General features: G+C 38.9%; 1 protein-coding gene across 6 annotated transcripts; it reads right to left on the reverse strand.

Moving 5' to 3' along the window:
- Positions 1-554: 554 nt before the first annotated feature.
- Positions 555-18701, reverse strand: mylk4a (myosin light chain kinase family, member 4a). Of its 6 annotated transcripts, none has more exons than XM_061044811.1 (15): positions 18263-18701; positions 7520-7681; positions 7107-7203; positions 6621-6987; positions 5725-6056; positions 4321-4426; positions 3743-3836; positions 3276-3385; positions 2848-2989; positions 2698-2768; positions 2476-2604; positions 2239-2391; positions 2078-2156; positions 1706-1760; positions 555-1488 (listed from the first exon to the last, which is right to left on the reverse strand). In XM_061044811.1, exons 1-14 carry the CDS (start codon positions 18419-18421, stop codon positions 1707-1709), a joined length of 2055 nt encoding a protein of 684 aa, XP_060900794.1. In that variant the 5' UTR covers positions 18422-18701; the 3' UTR covers positions 555-1488; position 1706. The 6 variants fall into 6 exon arrangements, with proteins under 6 accessions (XP_060900794.1, XP_060900789.1, XP_060900791.1 ...); XM_061044806.1 differs by lacking the exon at positions 18263-18701 and adding an exon at positions 10140-10977; XM_061044808.1 differs by lacking the exon at positions 18263-18701 and adding an exon at positions 10140-10976 and having other exon boundaries at positions 7544-7681.
- Positions 18702-20667: the final 1966 nt, after the last annotated feature.

Here is a 20667-nt window from a genome sequence, read left to right on the forward strand (position 1 = left end):
ACTTCTTTTACTAGCACTCTGTGTTCAACAATAATTACTACTGCATTCATCATTAAGTTTAAAGACAAAACACAAATGTAGTTCTAACAGTTTTGCAACTTAGGCAACATAAGGTAGGTAGTGTTTTACCAGTGGACCTTCACAGAAGGCACATTTACACTGTTATGTGGGGAAAAAAGCATCTACAGTAGCATGAATATGCAGCTAGAGTGGTGTGACAGCTCAAGAATACAGTACAATAAAAAAGTTTTAAAAAAGTGATTAATCTGTGTATGAGGGTGAAGCTATAATGACTAATAAATATGACAACATAAGGACATGCAACAAAGAATTTAACAACAACACAATAATAGCTGATAAGACATGAACTGAGTGGGTGAACTGATAGTTATGAAGTAAAAATGATTTTCTATAAAAACACCTGGACAAAGCAGGATGAGAAAAAAATATGGATCAGTTCTGAACTGTGGTAGCCTCTAAGTGTATCATCTTTTTTTTTTTTTAAATAAATAACATTATAAAGTGCACATACTAAAGCTCATGACACCAACCACATAGATTCTACTATGTCCATATGCACAATACACATACAGCTGTTTTATGCAGACCTTACACTAAAATAACAAAATATATCATTTTCAATCTACGGTTTGGTGCCTATTTATAGAACAGAGACAGGGGATGCAAATTACAAAAACAAAGAAAATAAAAAATAAAAAGAGGGTATTGGAGTATATTTAAAAACGGACCATGCTGTAGCCTTCACACAGAAAAAGTTGAGGTATGTTTCTATCTAACAAAACAAAATGAAAAAAAGCAGCGAAAGATAAAAGCACATTTGAGATAACTGACAGTGGCTCAATGAGAGGATATGTCATTGTGAAGTACACAGATACTTTAAAGCAAAGGTGCAAAGTAATCAAGCATTTACAGTTTTATGAGAAAATATGATGTCCAAATAAGCTAGGTCACATTATGACATTAGCACCGTTTTGAAGAACTGCCATACACAAAGGGATTCAAAAAAAAGTCATGAAAACTAAGACAATCTAACAGAATTCTTCCACAGTGGTTCTTACCGGATTGGTTTCAGTCATAAATGTTATTATCATTTTATTTGGCCTTTGTTTCCCTCTCATGACACGTGTTAAAGTTTGGGTAAAAAGGGTATAACTTCAGTGATCGAGTAGTACATTATTGAAGAAAAGATATAATTAACATGCATTAGACTGCATGGTGGGACTATACACTGCTACATCCCATTTGAACAAAGCTTTTTTCTTATTTTTAAATCTGTAAATAATTGTTCAATATTGCTTACAGTTACACAACACATTGGATCACATGTCAGAAAAAGAATTGTGGGGCTGCAAGAATTTACGGCCTATTCGTCCGTCAGGTGCAGAGACTGAAGAATCGGGTAATTTACATGGACAGGAGGGTTGGTCCTATAGTGGCCACAGCTGGAGCCGTCGCATCACTGTAGCCCTGAGGAAAGAAAGTGACGGGGGAGGGATTCACTTCCAGGGGACCACAGTTTCTATACGCAATGTCCCACAGTATAACAAGCAGGCATTGAATGACTCTGTTTGCGGCACAAAACTTGAGACATGCTTCCCCCTTGTGGATGATTTGGTAACAAGCTGATCTGTTTTGTTATGAATACATAAAGAAACAGCCAAGAGAATAATGAAAAAGAACCAACCTCAGCTATCAGTCGTGGGCACACATGATGATCGCCGTGATCTGCACATAGTTTTCTAAGAAATTAAGCAAAACCATCATTTATTCTTCATGTAAGGACATTAGCACATATGCATTCAGTACCTTCATTTACACTAGTCTACATCTGTTATATTGTATTTTACAGAACGGCTGATTTTAATTACTTCTTCTACTACTGCAATATTAGGAATGTTGGAATTCAACAAATTGTATCTCTTGTTGAATTTGGTGTTAAGCAATATCTTTTTCCATATTCATTCGAGAGAAGTAAGTCAGTTTAAGATCAGCAACCAAGAACAACTTATCAATTGTATTTATGATATATGCAGGCCTGGATCCTTGTGTATTCTACCTTTGTATGAAGGCGATGATGAAGGACTGTGTCAGATAGCCAAGGATGTCTTAAAGCCTCAGACGCCCCCATCCTCCAGCTAATGACAAACACAAAGACATCATTAATATGTTTTAAATCCTTTAGCACAGAGACAGACAACAGAGTGAGAAGAGGGATACCTTTTATTCACCACGAGTAGTTTGGAAATGAAGTCTTTGGCTTGTTCAGATGTATCCACAAACTCTTGTTCATCAAAGTTCCACTTACAGGCCAGGATGTTATTGAGAGTCTCGTTGTCGTCATCGCCCAGGAAGGGGCAGAGGCCACTCAGACTAATAGAAAGAGACAGACTAATCATTAATACTGAAAAATCTGATTATGTTTTTTTTTTTGTATGCGTTTGTGCGTTTCCTTACAGCATGTAGGTGATAACGCCGAGGCTCCACATGTCTGTGTTGAACGATACAAAGTCGTAATTGATGACTTCAGGAGCGAGAAACTCTGGCGTGCCAAAGTTCACCCGCAGTTTCTCCCGAGGTTTATATCTAGATGTGGAATCAGTACAACTCATTACATTTTGCATGATTACAACAATCGGTTAAACAGTTAATGCAATAAAGGGAAATAGCTGTACTTACATTCTAGCAAGACCAAAGTCGATGATTTTGATCTTGTTTGTAACTCTGCTCACACACAGAATGTTTTCCGGCTGTAATCATTAACAAAATAAAACCCTTTAGTAACTGTTTTAATTTCACTTTGAGAAATAAAACCATTATTACTGTCACCTTTAAGTCCAGATGTAGGATGTACATTTTGTGCATGTGCTGCAGACCATCGCAGATCTGTCTGATGAACACCACAGTGTCCAGCTCCATTAGGGTGTAGTTTTCATCAATGATCCTGTCAAACAGCTCCCCGCCACCAACACTACGGTTAGAGACAAATGGATCAAATATAACTATTTAAAATCCCAGAATGTTAAGCATTGTGAAAGTCTCAACGTCTTCAGTGTTGCTTTTAAAAACATAGTCATTTAAACTACTAAGACAAAAACGTTTCAAAATAAAACTTATAAGAAATGAATTGACCCAAATTCAACCAGGCATTATTGAATAATTTTTACTTTTAAAGTATACAAAGGTTCTCGATAAGCTGTTTCGAAGGAAATAAACATGTGGAGAAAATGTAAAAAAAAAAAAAAAGGAGTGCATACTATTCAAGTACAAGGATGATGTCATTCCTTGACTCATAAGCTGCATAGAGCTGGATCAGGTTGGCATGGTCCAGATTATTCATGACCTGGATCTCATTCTTCACCACCTCCTACCAAAAACACAGGCGCAGACAGATACATAGCCAGATGCAGACAGGAGCCGACAAACAGACAGAGAGGCAGACAAGTCAAGTAAGCAGACAAACACACACACATGGACACACGGACACAATCAGAGGTGTCAGCTGTTCTCTGCTATGAGACAATGCATCTTCTCTTCTAGGTCAAATATTTCTCACCTAAGTGAGAAGTATTTCCTCTGCTTCTGTTCCAAGTGGCCTTGTCATGTACTGCTATGTACTAAAAATTGTTACTAAGCCTCTGCTTTTTATATCAGGTGGTGCGGCTTTCACTGAAGTGTCGACATTTAGGACTAATCTCTCCTCATGAATGCTAGGGTGCTTTACCTTTTCTTTCAGACTCCTGGCTTTGATGACCTTTGCTGCCAAAGTGAGACCAGAGGAGTTTTCAACACATTTGTGCACCTGACCAAAGCGACCCCTGGAGGAGAGGGCGGGGAAAAAAGTCAAATCTAAAGTTGCAGAGTAACAGTCAGTTCACATCTCTATTACCTCAAATAGAACATCTGAGCTGCCTAGTAAAAAGTGTTTTATGTTTCCATGATGAATCAAAAACTGATCTTCCCTCAGGCGGAGGAGTTTTACTGATGGACAGTGTTGTTGCTTAATCGGTTATTTCATTAAATCTGAGCCGGGCTCTGTCTCCTCTTTGAAGACTTGGATTAACACTTAGTGATTAGCTACCAGCTGGCACCAGGGATATAGTTTCACATACCACTCAGGCCTGAGGTAAAAATAACCGCTGTGACTCTGAAGTTATGAACCAAGAGAGAGGAAAGGGGGGGAGGGTTACGCAATTAGGCTTTATTGGAATTGAGGAGTTCTTTCTCACTACCTTTGACATCAATTGGTCATCTATAGCATTTGGATTTCATATGGTGATTTTTTTTAATTATGTTGCTCACCCGCCCAGGACCTCCTGCCAGTTGATGGAGTAGAAGTTGATGATCTGGTTGGGCTTGGCAGAAACGACACGGTGATTAAAAGGAGCCGATGGAGGAGGGCCGGTATCTGAAGTAGGAGGGCAAAAAAAAAGAAGATATAATCTGGTTTAATAAGATAGGAGGAACGTGAGAACATAAGAGCTTCATTGTTAATCAGCTGTGGTGAGGCTTTTGAATGAGTCCATGGCTGCTATAATCAACTTAGCACATTGTGCATTGACTCACTATGATAAACATCAACCAGACGCAGTTGTTGTTTTAAATTACAGAGGAGTAACGGTGCTTTTTTTCATTTTGTAGTCTGGCACTTGTAGTCCAAGTGCCAGACTACTTCTAGAGCTATATCTTACATCACACTACTGCACTGTACCAACTTAGCACTCTGGCATCCTCAAGGAAGACTGTATGAGAAAGACTGTGAATATGTCCAGAAATTTCACAGGGTTGTTTTACGTAAAAGATTACATCAATATTAGTGCGTTTGAAAAAAATAAAAGTTAACCATGACATGGCAAAATGTATGATTTTACAAAATCATTAAAACTGAATACGTTAAATAAAATACACTCTTATTTTCATATTCCCCTTACTCCACTCTGTGATGCTCTTCACTCTCTGGACTATATTTTGCACACTCCTGCATAATTGCACATAATGAAAACACTGATATTTTGTCCAGAAGTTTCCCGTTTGACATCATGAATTTAGAAATATTAATATTTTGTCGACAGAAAATTTGTGTCCTTACATCAATTTTTCTGTTTATTGTGTGCACCATCAGAGCAAGGCCTATTCCATGAAATGTAAACATTACTTGCCAATGAATCTGTTTCTAATTTCAGTTCAGTACAGACCCTTCAGAGTTTGTTTTTTTTATTTTTTATTTTAATATATCACACTTGCAAATTGTTAAGTCTATTACTCTATAGTGAAGCAATTTAAAATAAAACGGTTCAGTTCTAAATGGAGCATTTTCTCTTTTAGTACAGTACATCATCATCAACCTTCATTTAAGTTCTCGGAGAGATCAACATAATTAAAGCAACTTTAACAGGTTCTTTGACATTCAGGTGTAGTTTTAATGCTTTTAGTCTGCGAGTGGACTTTTATGCACCAAAACAGTGTTAAAACTCAGTGAATAAAACGTTTTTTTTTTTTAATTTATTTTTGCCTCTATTTGATAGGGCAGTGGAAAGTAGGAAAGCAGGGAGAGAGCGCGAGAGTGGGGAATGACATGCAGGGAGGGAGCCACAGGTCAGACTCAAACCCGGACCGCCTGCCTGGAGGACCACAGCCTCCGTTCACTTAACTGCTTGGCACTCTGCGGCCCGGACTTGTTAATAGTAAACAGGAATGCAAACTCACCGATAAAGTACCGCTCTACATCCTCATCATCATCGTCCTCCACCTCTGCATCATTTTCTTTTTGCGCTCTCTCCAGCCTTTCTTTAAGGTCAAACTGGATTTCGACTCCTTCTGCTCGGAAGAAAGCCCAGCCCTCAGACTCAGACCTCTGTTCGCCCTCCTCGTTGTCTTCCTTCTTGTCCTCCTCCACCACCTCTACCACCTGCGTGTTTGTGTGGTCCTCCACTTCAAAGTGTTCCTCAGTCACAAAGGATTTGGTACTTGTGATGCTGACAGCCGATATCTGGTCTTTCTCCCCAGAAGATGAGGAGGCGTCTTTGCTGTCATCACTGCTGGAATAAAATTGTGTAGCTTTGGTTTATACACTGAAGATGTGGAACAGCTTAATTGGTATAGCAAAAGCTTATCCAACATCTTAGAAAATTAAGTCATGAAATCAATGACAAGCCTGGATAATTGAAAAACATAAAAGGACAAGTCTTATAACAAATGAAAAAAATAAATGTGCACAGATTGGCTGTTTATAACCCAAATCATGCTTTATGTTTGTATAGGGTTTCTTAAATTCCAAATGAACAGATTTATAAGAGTCAATAACCCTGAACTACTGAATTCAAAGAATTACCTTTTTTAAATTCTAATACCAATATATTTATAATGTCATAATTTGTTTTTTAAATTACCAAAACAATGTAAATATAATTTCCTAATTTTAATATTAATATGTTTTTTAAATTACACAAAGATATAACTTTTCGAAAGATGATAGATTCTGTCATTATATTTTCTGTATTTTTAGATTCAAAATAACTGAAATGACAAATATTCTGTAAATCAAATAATCAACAAATCAATCTTTCAACAAAATATTAGAAAGTCCAAACACATGATATCACCTTGTAGCAGTGAGCTCCTTCTCCTCCTCAGGGGCAGCCTCGACCACATCCTCAGCAGAAGAAGCACCCACGTCCTTTTCTTCCTCTTTCTCTTCAAGCTCAGGTTTCTTCTCTGTATCTGCTGCCTGCTCCTCCTCCTCTTCTTCCTCAGCCTGATCTCCCTCGGTCACAGTCACTTGAGAATCCTCGCGCAGGTAGTCCACCAGGTTGCAAGCAGGGTCGTAAAGTTGTTGATCTTTAGGGGAAACTCCAGCCTCCAGGTCCAATAAACCAGAGCTCGGCTGCTGACCTGATTTCTCGGTATTCTCCCTGTTCAGTTTCTGCACCTCCTCCAAAAGCAACGCCTGCTTCTTCAGAGATATATTTTCTGCGGAACGTCCCAAAACAATCTTGGTTCAGTCTCTTAGAATAGCTCTCAAACAGATTTAGACACAAACATATGAAATACTTTTGAATGTATGGTTATATTTTTGTCATTTTCAGCACCTGATGTGTCTGGGGGCTTCATCTTCTTCCGAGCTTTCAGAACCTTTGGGCTCAGACAAGGCTTGTCTGTCCCATCTTTACCTTTATGGTCCTTCAACTGTGAAATCAAATAAAAACTTCAGCGTATCAAAAATTGATATTTACATTCTGAATTGATGATTAGCTAATCATTTTGTATGTACCTTGATCGTATTTGGACTATTGAAAGCCCCAAAGCTAAATTAAAAGGCATCAATGTTATTTATTTCTCTAGCATCTCACAATATTCAATTGTCTTGTCTGATAGATTAGCTAAATGAGTACAAAGAAAGCATCTTTAAGATAAAACATGAAGAATGTGACTCTGGCCTGAAGCAAAGGAAAAAGCACATGAAGTGTATTTAGAATAAAAAGACCAGTTCCTGTATACGTACAGTCCATAAGCACAATAAACCTACAAAGTTTCCACATTTGCGAGAGGCGAGGAAATGCTTTGGTCCACGGAGCTTTATCTTGTGAGCAGGCTGTGGAGAACTGGACTCACATGCAGGAGTTATCGCCTGAATCCCTTTACTGGCTTTATTAGAGGTAGATTTCTATTAAAAAGACAAATATGGCAAAGCTTAGTAGGATTATATGAATGCACATGGAATAGAATCAATTGAACATGTTAAGAAAGAATGTCAAAATAGAGGGATGACACGTAAAACACAACACAACAAATGTATCAGAAATCAGATTAATAACAGAATCAAATGACAGCGACAGGTTGAACCGATAAAGTTAGGGTCACATTTCAAACAGACTTCACAAACAATGAATCAAAAATAAAACAAATATACTTAAAGAAAGCGACAGGTTGATTTGATGAAGTTAGATTCACATGTAATGCACAAAACATGACAAAAAAAATCAATTGAGATAATTTGATAAATGGAAATAGAATAGTTTTTTAAAAAGAACACTTGTTTGCTGCTCACATATAAGCACATTTATTGCCTGTCTCCATGCGCAGACTGACTTGCATGATGGCATGCCTTTGATTATTCATGACAGATGGATAGACGGGCGGTGAATTTATAGCTTATCACTTGTTGCACTCAGCAATGGAATGCATAGTCGACCCCCCTGAGTGGAAAATATTACAAGCGACCGTAGGCTGTTGTTCAAGTTTCTCAGCTGAGGAAACTCACTAAACACTCTGTGATCAGGTTCACATGGAAAAACCTGTCTTGAACCCCGGGGGTCTCACATTTGTCCTCTGAACGCTGTCGTGAGGTAAACAGCACAGGAGGATATTTCCAGTGCAGTGTTTCCCCGGTTACAGCTGTGTTTACCGGGAGTTCAACACTCTGATTGGGTGATGGCAGAAAGCATGAGGAGGCCATAGTAGCAGGTATTGCATGTGGGATATCTCACACCTATGGAGGTGGAGGCAGAGGGGGCAGCCACCTGACAGGTGCTGTGATGACCACAGAAATTCCCTGAAAGGTGAGTCACACACAAACCATCATGCTGGCCAATGGTCATTAATCATCAGGACATAATCTCGCCGGAAAACTGACACCCAAACTTTTACTTGGCTTGAGTTAAAAAATGTACGACTTGAGTTAACAGATATATTAGGTCAAAAACGTTACCACACTGTCTACTAAGACATAAATATTCTTCCATGTCTGTGATGATAACGCTGTCACATGACGTCACAGCCACTGAGGTGAGTTTGCACTTTGCTTGTATGAGGTCACAGAGAAAATGAGATATGACTTGTACGTGTGCAAGCACACAAGTGATAGGAGAGTGGTGATAACATGTTTCAGGTCTGTAAGAGCAGCACTCAGTGACCTTTAATAGGGTCGTGATGTATCTTATGGTTGCATAATAAAGCAAACTGTCAGATATGATTTGGGGGTGACCTGAGTGTCAAAGAAATTAAAAAGAGTTAATTTCACAGAAGCCAAAATTCAAACTTAACAAGTTGATCTTTCCATCAATATATATTTTTTAACTTTTCTGAGCCTGTACTAGCAATTCATAAAACACTGCACGCCATGTTATTTGCAGACACTACTGGAACCTCTAAATCAAAGGTTCTGTGACAGTATTTTTCAGCAGGACACCCAATAAAAATGTATGAAGAGTTATTTTGAGCCACAGGAAGTTCAGTAGTTTGCAACGGAGCACATGGCAGAGACTTAGGGCAATACAAACCAGTAGCTGCATTCAGACAGATGGTAACTAGCGATGACAGAAATGAAGACTTATTGGTGATAAAACAGAAATGTGCATTGTTTAAGCAAAGGCATCAGGGGAAGCCAAGGGAGAACGGAAGGAAGCCTGACTCATCACAATTCCTTGAAACCCGACTCCTGCTGAGCTGAGGGGGTCAAAGCCCTCCTAGAACACAAACACAGCAGCCCTCATCCAAAAACAGCACTTCTAAACCGGGCCACTCACATTTCCCCCCTGCCCTCACACCAACCCTCTCGTGCACCGCCGGGGGTCCCCTCATGCCTCGGAGGCCATATTGCTATCAAGTATAAATGTGAGTTAAACATGGGCTTTTATATAAGTGATTTGTTTATTGTGCAGTAGCTTACATAACACTATAACATTAGCTCCTTAATTACTTCAGCTTCAATCAGCACTTGGCAAGTATAAACATGCCAGATCCCAGACACTACCAGTTACCCCCAACACGCTATACAAGGTACAGGCCATAGACGTGTTGGAGCGGTCAGCATTGCTGCATGATCATTTTCACATGTTCTGCCAGGACCAAGAGGATCTATGTAAGATCTATGAAACCAAAGTCCAATTGGAAAATACATAGCACCTTATGCAACAGAGACAAGCAAGAGACTAGATGTTCATAGTGATGGATCTTCTGCGTGATCTGACAATACCTTTGGACTTGTCACTTTACATCCTAAATCTTCAAAATATGAAATTTCTCATCCATATAAACATTAACAATAAAAAGAATGTTATGCATACAGTATGGGTGCAAACTTAAAGCAACGATATGAATGCTCGTTGTTATTTCAGGCTCACCTTGTCAAGCTTCTTGCCTATTGTGTCTGTGGACGATCTCTTCTTAACGGCTTGCTTTCCTTTATTGTCTTTGGACTTGGAGCCCTTTCGAGCAGCAGGGCCTTTGAACATCAGCTCCATAACCTTCGAGCTCTTCACCGTCTCACCGATGAAGCTGATCACCTGCTGCATGCTGAGGACCAGCTTCTCCATCCCTTCCAGCTTCTGAGCCTGCTGCTCCGAGCGCTGGTTCACCGCGGTCATTATGGTGCTCATTTCCTGACAGATCGCCTTCACCTCTCGGCCCACCACCTGGGTCTGGTTCACCATCTTGGGTGGAAGATGGATCTCCTCGTGGTCAACCTTCAGGTTCTCCATATCCTTTTCGATGAAGTCAATGTCCTGAGACATACCGTCCAGTCGGTTCAGGACCTTCTCTTGAATGTTGATGAGTTTGTCCATCTTGCTGCTGAGTGACTCAATCCTGTTTTGGATGAGGTCAATGCTTGAGTTGTCGCCATCCTCTGCTTTATTCATTACCAAGGAACTCATGGTTTCCGGTGATATCAAAATCAAGCCTGGACACCAAAATTAGGAATAAGTAGGACCAGAAGCGTCCGGGAAACAGACGAAAATAGCTTTTCAAGATTCGTAGCCAGCTCTACCCTTCAGTGCTCCCAGTAAGTGTGCAAACAATACAAAAACACAAAAAACTTTCACGGTGGAAAAGAAGTGGTACAAGGTCAAAAATCACCAACCACCAGACATCCAGATGAAGGTTTTAATCCTCTAAAGCTGTAAGGCTCTGGCAGCGTGCAAAAAAAAACCCTCTCTGTTTCACTCACTCTTTATCCCCAGCCGGCACCTGCCGCTCTCCGTGCTGGAAATGGTATTAAGAATGTAGTGAGCCGGTGTCCCTAAATGTAAATGGACAGCCTACGTCAGCAGGGGTCAAGTGTTTTGGGTGGGGGCTTGGCACTGCTTGGGCTATGAGACATTTGAGAGCCTTTAAGTGTTAAGCCCACCTCCGTCACTCGAATGCTGGCTGTCAAAATGGTCACTGTGCATGGCGCTTCTTCAGTGTGTGACAATGCTCATTCATACAGTATTTCCTATTCAGATGACATTTACAATAAGTCGTTGTAACAGATGAACATGTCTGGTCCAAAGGGTTGAGATGTCCCAAAAAAGGAGAAGCAGATGCAGGTTGGTTTGTTTATTTTAAACTTTTAAGTGAAAGGACACTTTTTTTAAATCATGATTTCAAAATGCAATTTCAACATGTTCATGGTGTTCAAAAGTCTGAAAGGAAAGTCAGAGAGTCTGTCGGTTATATGACTCTGTCTATAGATGACTGTGAATGAGAGCCATGTTGCAATGCAAATTCCCCCTTTATCTCTAGAATGCCTGTAACATGCACCCAATGTCAGGGGGAAAGAGGAAGCCTGTGGTTCCTGGCTTAGGGGAGCTACAGTAAGATGTTTAGTCCCTCTGCTGAAAGAAGAGAAGGCTGACTCAGATGATTTATATGATGACCAGTCTTCTGTCAAAAACATCCACTGATAACCTCGCTTGAGTAAAGGATCATTTTTAACTTAGCTCAGGTAATATGATCGGAATCTATGTTCCCTATAAATCCAAATATATTTGATTTATTCCAACAACAGACATGTGTTAATGTTATCTGTATAAACAGATATTTAATTCCTAAGGAAACACTGAGCTACACTGGAAATGAAATGCTTTGGAATGGGCAACTAGATGCACTAATAAATTGTTACTCAACCTATTTATTGACATTTCTCTTTCATTTTGTTCCCATAAATGTGCTTATAATTGACCTTAAATTGAATCCAGCTATCATCAAGCCACCATGTTTTCAATCTTTTTGAAAACAGAGGCACAGACTTCAAACTGAGCCACAGTGACCCCAGCCAAACTCACCTCACTCCCTTGGTTCAGGCCACAACCTGGTCTCAGGGGTGCAGACACCGAGGAAGGAGGGAAGTCTACTTGGCAGATAAATTGGAGTCAAGTAGGGTTAAGGGGAGGTAAGGTAACAAACAAGACTAGTCACTGCACTGGGCTGCATGTTACTTTTACTTTTTCTTCTTCTCGTGAATAGAACCGAGCTGCTCTGTGCAAAGCCTTTAAAATGTTCCTGCACTAGTAAGAGTAGATTCACTTACTGCATTTCCCCTGTATTATTATTTTTCATCTATTCTGGGCTCACTCGCAAAAGATTGCCACAGTGGAAAGAACTCTGACATCTGCAGACACAGATGGGAGTAAAATCAGCCATCAATCACCTGGAACAGAGACGGGTCGCTTACACCTGTCCATGAATTCCAACAGATGACAGACAACAAAGGTCAATTGCTGCATGTTGTGTCAAATGTAGGGGCATGAACAGCCAACTTTCTTATGCAGACGTGTGCATCAAAGCACGCCGGATTCCTTTATATGTATAAGCCGGAAAAATGAATGCTGACAGGAATTTAACTAAATGCATTATGCAACAACCTTAGATAACTTATTTTGCAGCGTGTTAAAGGTCAGTGTGCATGCTAATGATTGCACGATCACATTATATCTTTCTCTGCTAAAGGGTTGGGGGCACTTTAAGGTGATCAAACACTGCAGGGGATATAAACAGGCCTTGGCCTCGGCAGCTTATGACACAAAGCAAATATCGAGTGTATATCACTTACACTTTACAGTGAAACTAATGCCAAAGCAAGTAACAGCATCATGACTGGTACTCAAAATCCTCTCTCACCTTCTCTGCCAAGCTCAAGCATGTGTACACACAGACCGAGCTGACTGAGAAACACCGGCCATGTCTACTGGTGCATGATGGAAATGTTGTTAAGTTAATGCGACAGCAAGTCAATTAGCATGATTGCACGCAGTTTCAACCGCACTAATGTTCAGAAATCTTACCTCACAAGGAATTAAATGTCCCATGTTTGTGTGTGTGTCCTTGTTGACCCTGCGGTTAGAATGCCTACTTACTGCTGCCAGGAGTGGAACTTTTTTTAAAGGTAAATCGATATACAGGAAGTTGCTTTGCAACTTTAAATAGCAAAACTCCAAACTTCATTTTCCATTTTCTGTATCCGTTATTATCAAATTAGTAGCCTGTGGAGTGTGTCAGTCTGTAGAAAGGATCATGGAAAAGTTTCTCAGTAGGCACTTTTTTAAGACAGACAAATCCACCAATTTGTTATTTTTTTTAGTTTATTTTGGGACTTTTATGCCTTTATTTGATAGGACAGTGGATAGTATTGAAATCCAGGAAGAGGAAGCGAGTGGGGGATAACCCACAAGTCGGACTTGAATCCTGACTGCCCACTTGGAGGAATACAGCCTCCGCCTGTATTGTTGATTGTTTGTTTATTGTTTGTTTGTTTGTTTGATTATTGTATTCATTTAGTTGAGTAGTCCATGTAATGTCCCTCACAATCTCCCGCAGTCTAGCCTGACGTCTTCAATCTATGACATGACCTCTGCAGCTAAAAACAAGAGCTAACACAGTAGTGTAAAAACTGCCTCAAAGCCATATGAGGCGGGGTATAATAAGTGAGTAAATGTCTTATCTGATCACTCCATTCATGACAACATGCCACTTAAGGATTGAAATGGAAGAGCACGCTCAAAGGAGTGACATCAAGCTAGCACAACAATAGTTTACAGTCTTTGCTTCAAACATCTTATTTTTTGTTGTACGAACCCTGAAACACAAAATTAATAAATCTTTAATAATTAAGGACCAGCAAAAAAATCCTAACATACTGCATATCGTATAAAAGATGCGCCTTGGTGCTTAGAATGTATGCATCATACATCAGGTGCTGCAACATGGCCAGTCTGACTCCAGCTGTAGACCTTTGCTCATGTCCCATTTCCTTTCTGCATTTGCCTCCTCTATCTAATAAAAACAAAAACAAAAACTAACAACAATTATTATTCAAATCTTTTTAGATCATTTTTCAGGCAATCAGCAACTCAATGACTCGTTGCAGCTTCAATCAAGTGTTGTTTATGATAGCTCAATAAAGACGTGAAGATTTATGTTGATGACAAAATAAAAAAATGGCCTGAAAAACATTTTTGTATGCAAACAACTACTCAAAGCCTTAAATTAAATCATATGCATGCACTTAAATACATGAATGTTTACAGTTTATTATCTCTCTGAACAATCTTTTCTTCTGGAAGGTTATACGGTTGAACACTGTGACCTGCATGGTCCTACGTGTTAGGCTTTTGTTTGGCACTGGGACAAGGTGAACTGTTAAAAATGGAGCAGCACCTCCCGAACAGAGAACACAATGTCCTGGGGAGCAGCAAGGCGGTCGATGTGGCTACTGTCCAGTCACCTCTTCAGACTCTACTCACACACGCCACGGCCTGCCAGCTCTGGCTTCACATTCTCTTGGAAACTTGTGGGCTTAAATGTGTGTGAGAGCCGTGAAACTTAACTCCTCGTGCTAATGTCCAAGACATCTCCTCTGTTCTTTCCCCATCATCTCAGGTTTTCTTCAGGAATGTAAACACATTTTGCCGCTGCACTTTGATAGACTGTTTGGCTTTAAGGTCATCACTACATTAAGTCTCAATATGTAGATCTATATGGCCCAATAATATATGTGTACACATACAAGTCATGGTGGGTAATGAACTGTAATAAATGCACATGTAATTCATCAAGACTGTCTAAATGAAAATCGATTACATGTGTACTGATGCCTTTTGGCTTCTGACTAAGAAAATCCAAATGCTGTTTCGTCCAATCACTCACTCACTATAGATTTTAAACAGCAGGTGTAAAACTCACCTGTAAAAAGAAAGAACGGAGAGACTTCAGAGCCTGAGAGTCCACTGTAAACCAGACCTCCAACCAGAAATCTTTGGAGTGAAACTACTTGGCATTCAAGGTAATTATAGCATATAGCAAAATGCTATTTAAAAAAAAAAAAAAAAGGGGGGGGGGGGGGGGGGGGTTCTAAGCTACCTCTAAGGAGGTAGCTTAGAACCCCCACAGCATACATTTAATGATCGTTAGGAGACAAAAAGAAAAGAAACAGAACCCTTGTTTTTTTCAAACTACAAATGTTTCTCATGAGTTATAAAAGACTGTGTGTGAGCTGTGTTTCGCATCACATATGGGATCTAATATGAATATTTCTAGGATTATATATCTATCTATATCCTTAAATACAATGTCTGTGGAAATATCCATCACAATCTCTACGAAGCCAAGTTCACATATTCAAATTGTCTGTTTTGACTGACTGACTGATAGTCGAAAAACCCAAAAGAACTCAGTTTACAACCATGGAGGACTAAACATAACGTCATTTTTATTTGAGAAGTTTGAATGAGGTCAGTTTTGTCCCCTTTAACATTAATTTATCTATATGAAAATAATTGTTTCAAAGATATTACGTTCATCTTCAAAGGATTAAAGCATAAATAACACATGAATGAACTAAACTGGCTTAGAGTACATTAAAAAGAGTTTTTTTAATGGGGCGCTGGTGGTGCAATGGTTAATGTGTTTGCCCCAAGTATGGAGGCTTTAGTCCTCCAAGCGGGCGGCCTCCTTTCCCGCATGTCGTTCCCCACTCTCTCTCCCTGATTTCTGACTCTATCCACTGTCCTGTCTCTCCATTAAAGGCACAAAAAGCCCAAAAAGAGTTTTTTATTTTTATTTTAACTGCAATTGAGTACAAATAATCTCACAAACACACAAAATTGAGAAATGCCATTATTTGAGAAAAAATGGGGACATAAACTATTATCAACATTTTGGAAAAATAAGATTCAATGATTTTGAATTTTCTATCACATTTCATGTCTTTTACTTTTCCACATTCAGAGCAACAGTGACGTAAACACTGTGCAGAAACAATGCAGTAACATCTTGAACCACTGTATGGCGGCAAATTCAGGTTTTTCAAAAAGTTGTGTTTCATGACGTTGAAACTCTGCCGGTGCTGTCAGGCTCTACCACTAGAGCTCACTGTACCTCTGCAATAGGACTTAGCCTCATAAACACCATCAAACATGCATCTCATGTTTTAGCCGTCCTGCTGCTATCTGTTACATATAGAAGCACAAGTTCATCGTACCAACCAGTCTTATCTTTCACTATGATACTGAGCATCACATTACTGCTGAGGATTAGCCACCATATGTTGAGTTTACTAATTCAATATGATGTGACATTTAGCTGGAGGATCAGTGCAAAACGTACACTCATAATTGGCCAGATTATGCATAAATGAAATTATCTTTAAACATAGCACAGAAGGTTTAATATGCAGGAATAAAAGGTTTCTTGACAAATACATAAGAACTATTTTAGGAAGACAATCTAAAGTTATATTAAAAATGAATATAGCCATTATATAATAATATCTAATCCTTGAAAGTTTTAGTATAATTCAAAATTAATATACTGTTCCTATCAAATACACTTACTGGCCAGCTAGCTATTATGGGTAAAATATATATACACACAGGTGCTTAAATGTCATGTGAGGTTTAAATAATTAAAACACTATTCTTCAAGCAGAGACTCATCTCCATCACTTGTTGAAGTTGTCGTAAGTGGCTGAGAGCCTTTACTACAACAGACCATGCCTCTGCTGTCCTCTACTAGCTTTAATACCTTCTGTGTTTAATAGAAGTTGTAAGCTGAATCTTAACCACGGATCTTAAAACTTGTTGTACATTATTCATAAAATCATATGTTTGATGTTAATGGTAAACCTTTGCTTCATCAGATAGAACCAAGAATAACGTCTTAAAGAATCAAAAGCACAAATAAAGAGTAAGAAATCATTCTAATAACATTGTCTAGATGTTTAATAAGTTACTTTAATGAATGACTATAATGCCATATCAAATGAGAATGTATTCACAGCCTTTTATCTACTGGACCTAACAGATGACTCACAGAGCACAAGAGAGAAAACACTACAAATAATGAGCATAACAATGCAGCAGGAGAAAGAAAGAAGTGATGTGTCAGTCAACACTTGTTGACCACCCTCTCTTACTTAATTGGACATTCCCATGAGAGGACACGCAGATTATCAGAGGAGGTTATTAAATGTTGGTCTTTCTCCAGCTGCTGCTGTCCTCTCTGAAGACAGGCCAAAAAAAGCTGGAAGGATCCAATGTGTATTCAAACGGATCAAGCCTTTTGGTTTAATTGCCGTAAAGAAGCAAGCACAGCTCTGTGTGAGCTCTGAGTACAATAAATGATGTGATACCCTGCAGATTATATTAAGATTAAGATTAAGATTAACTTTATTGTCCCAGTGGGAAATTTGTCTTGGACTTCACAGAGCTCTGATGCAGTAGCAAAAAATAACAAAATACATTAATTTGTCGGTAAAACATGTCAGTTAAATAATCATAAAATGCCATACTACACCCCAGTATGTGAAAAGCTTCATATTGGGCTGTGTTTGTGCAAATACCTGCCAACATTTTTAATGATAAGGGTTAAGATTCAATACAATGCAATAGATTGCAGTTTAGAATTTTTTTTTAAATATTTTTAATGAAACCTCATTGAATATCAGACATACCTTATTGTGTATAAAATGCATTATGCATTACCTTAAATCAGTAAAAAACAAAAAATGTATGGCAAGAGGACAGTTTAAAATCAATACAATATTTGAGAAAAAAATACAACATACAACAAAACATACAACCACGATACTCAAGTTGATCAATATTTTCTAACACCCCTTTACAAAATATTCACCTGAAAACCATCATGACCTGAAAGTGTTTCCTCAAAATCTTTGAACCTTCGAAAGTAAATAAACTAATAAACTAAACCAAGTAATGTTTTGATGAAATGAGCCACAGCTTTTACATTTAAATGTTTAAAAAACGATCTACATGACGGAAATGAAAGATCTTTTTCAGAAAGCTAAATGCACAAAACAAAGATTAAATATATATATATATATATATATATATATATATATATATATATATATATAGCCCAGCTAATTGTAGAAGAAATTGCTAGGAAACTGAATTGTTATGGCTCACATCCTAAAACAGAAATAATGTGGAGTAGAGTTCCTCAACAGGTCAAACAGTGTTTTTACCTGAATCGCAGGTGGAGTGGTTGTTCTGCGCCTCCTCCTGAAGCAGAGTAAACCACACAGTCTGCACCAGAGGTAGGAGGCAACCGCACACATGCTGTTGACTAGCCAAATGTCCCAGCCTGTGACAAAGTTCTCCATGGCCTTAACTTTCCTCTTCATCCTTCCACTCTGGCTTTTCTCTTCCTATCTTTAACTACAAAGGACCTCTTGGAGCTTATGGAGAAGCGTCTCAAGTGGTGATTCAGAGGAGATGACAGTTCCCTCCCGGGGTACCGACCGCCCAAACTTTAAGACTACACTTTGCTCCACAGTCTCTGTTAATTCAGTCATCACTCCCATCAGCAGAAAGAGCAAGAGGACGGCCAGTATGTCCTCGTGACAAAAGAGTGACAGGTGCCAGCAGTGGGTGTCTGACAGACTAACTCTCACTAGCTTTATCTAATCCTTATATTCTCACTTAAAAAGCAAGGCTTTAATTCTCCCCTCAGAAAGTGATTCTGAATAAACTTTGAGGAAAAGTTAACCGGAAGCAAAATAAAGATTGAACACAGCACTGACATTGAAAACTGAGAGAATTATGAAAGGGGTTGTGGTCTCCCTGTCAACACACACACACTTGGATGTGGTGTCAATAAATGGCCTGTGCTATTGAATTACTCCCCTAAATGTCACGCAGACTATCTCATGGGTGATTACACTGTTAGCTCAACTGAGGTGGTTTTACATTCACTTATATTGTCGGATCCCTAAATCACAGCCATATGTACATTGAAATATAAATGCGGAGACTGACAGGTGCACTCACTCAGTAAAGGCTCAAAGGAATGAAAGGAATGACATTAAGAAAATGGAAGCGAATTCAGAAACACTGCAAAATCAAAAGCAAATGCAAACGTCCCAAACAAATGCAGCGGCTGAAACACGCTGCAAATGAAACAAAACATGCTGCAAAAAGCCTTAACAGCTGCATTAACATCAAACATGCTGCAAATACATAAATGATAAAAATTCAAAACTTACATATTCAGAAAACAACTTCAAATACATGAATGCTGGCAAATCCAGCCTTTTTAACAAAAGTGCTCCAGGCCTGAAGGGGTGCTTTGTGGGACAGTTATTTATTGAGGTATAGAGAGTGAGGGAGACCAGGCACTGAAAGTTTTGTTTAGATGGGAAAATGTAATCATTAAACAACACAGAATAACATCAGGGGATTTAAAGTGAATCCAGCCTGGATTTTGACACAGGGTATGAGACAGCTTAGCAGGGGTTCTGCAGCTTGCAGCCTACAGGATGCCTGGAGCTAGCGCTAGCTGTGGCACTCGAGCTCTAACACATTGATTTAGTCATCCCCGCTGACAGAGTCCAGGTTCAACTCGCTGTTAATCTCTTAAATACAATTTAATATTACTCCTGGATTTTAAACTTGATCTATTTGCAGTTGTTTTCTGAATTTCTGTGTTTTTAATTTGCAGAACATTCGATGTTTATGCAGTTGTTTCTGCTTTTTGCGATGTATTTATGTAATTTGCAGCACGTTTTAGACATTGCATCTGTTTTGGACATTTGCATTTCCAGAGTTTCTCAATTTGCTGCGCGTTTTTCTTAAGTCGTCTCGGCCTTTGCCAAGCACTTGCACCTGTCATCCGCCATATGTAACAAAATAAAAATGCAGATTAATATTGGAGCATATATTCTATCATAGATACATGCAGTATCTCTAAGGACTTTCAAACTCAAACATGTAACCTCTATTGTGTATCACCGACACTCTGGGTTTGATAGCAGCATGGCCTCAAAGCCAAGAATGCCTCATCTGGCTGGCAGTAGGCAATCATAGTTATGTACAACATGTCTGGTTATCTAGCCAGCCACTTCTGACTTCTCCAGCGCCTCTGCCAAATACAATAATGAGCTCACTTAAGGATAGAAGCTTTTCTCTCTGCACTCAAATGAATCTCTCAGCTGACATGGTGTTGAATAAAAGCAAAACTGGTCTTTAATTGCTCACAATGTCTCAGTCTTAGTTTTCTTCACCCTAATAAACTCTTTCTTAAATTACATCCTTAACCCTATTTTTGGCATTCTTAGGTCAATACATTTATTTAAATATTCCATTGAGATTAAATTGATTTATCTAAACTACCATTCATTTGACCACACTTGAGTATTGCATTAGCAAAACCTTCTCATAATTTGCTGTTGTATGTTCTCCTTCTTCTGGTTAATATTGTGCTTTTGAACTCTTAACCATCTAAATTCAACTTTAAAATGCTAATTACTTGAAAGAAATACCTTTCAGAGTTGTGGAAAATAATTATCTTTTTAGCAGAAGGATTCTGTGTTAGCATATTGTTTTTATAATTGTGACTTTTACCACCCTCTGCTGGTGCTTTTGCAGAATC

Source organism: Labrus mixtus, chromosome 8 (assembly GCF_963584025.1).
Source record: "Labrus mixtus chromosome 8, fLabMix1.1, whole genome shotgun sequence".
Lineage (NCBI taxonomy): Eukaryota > Metazoa > Chordata > Actinopteri > Labriformes > Labridae > Labrus > Labrus mixtus.

Coding starts and splice junctions, on each gene's coding strand:
- mylk4a (XM_061044806.1), bottom strand. CDS start 10,670: ATGAGTTCCTTGGTAATGAATAAAGCAGAGGATGGCGACAACTCAAGC. Junction 4,427..5,724: donor TGTAGAGCGGTACTTTATCG/GTGAGTTTGCAT, acceptor CTCCTACTTCAG/ATACCGGCCCTCCTCCATCG. Junction 2,157..2,238: donor CTACTCGTGGTGAATAAAAG/GTATCCCTCTTC, acceptor GTTTGTCATTAG/CTGGAGGATGGGGGCGTCTG.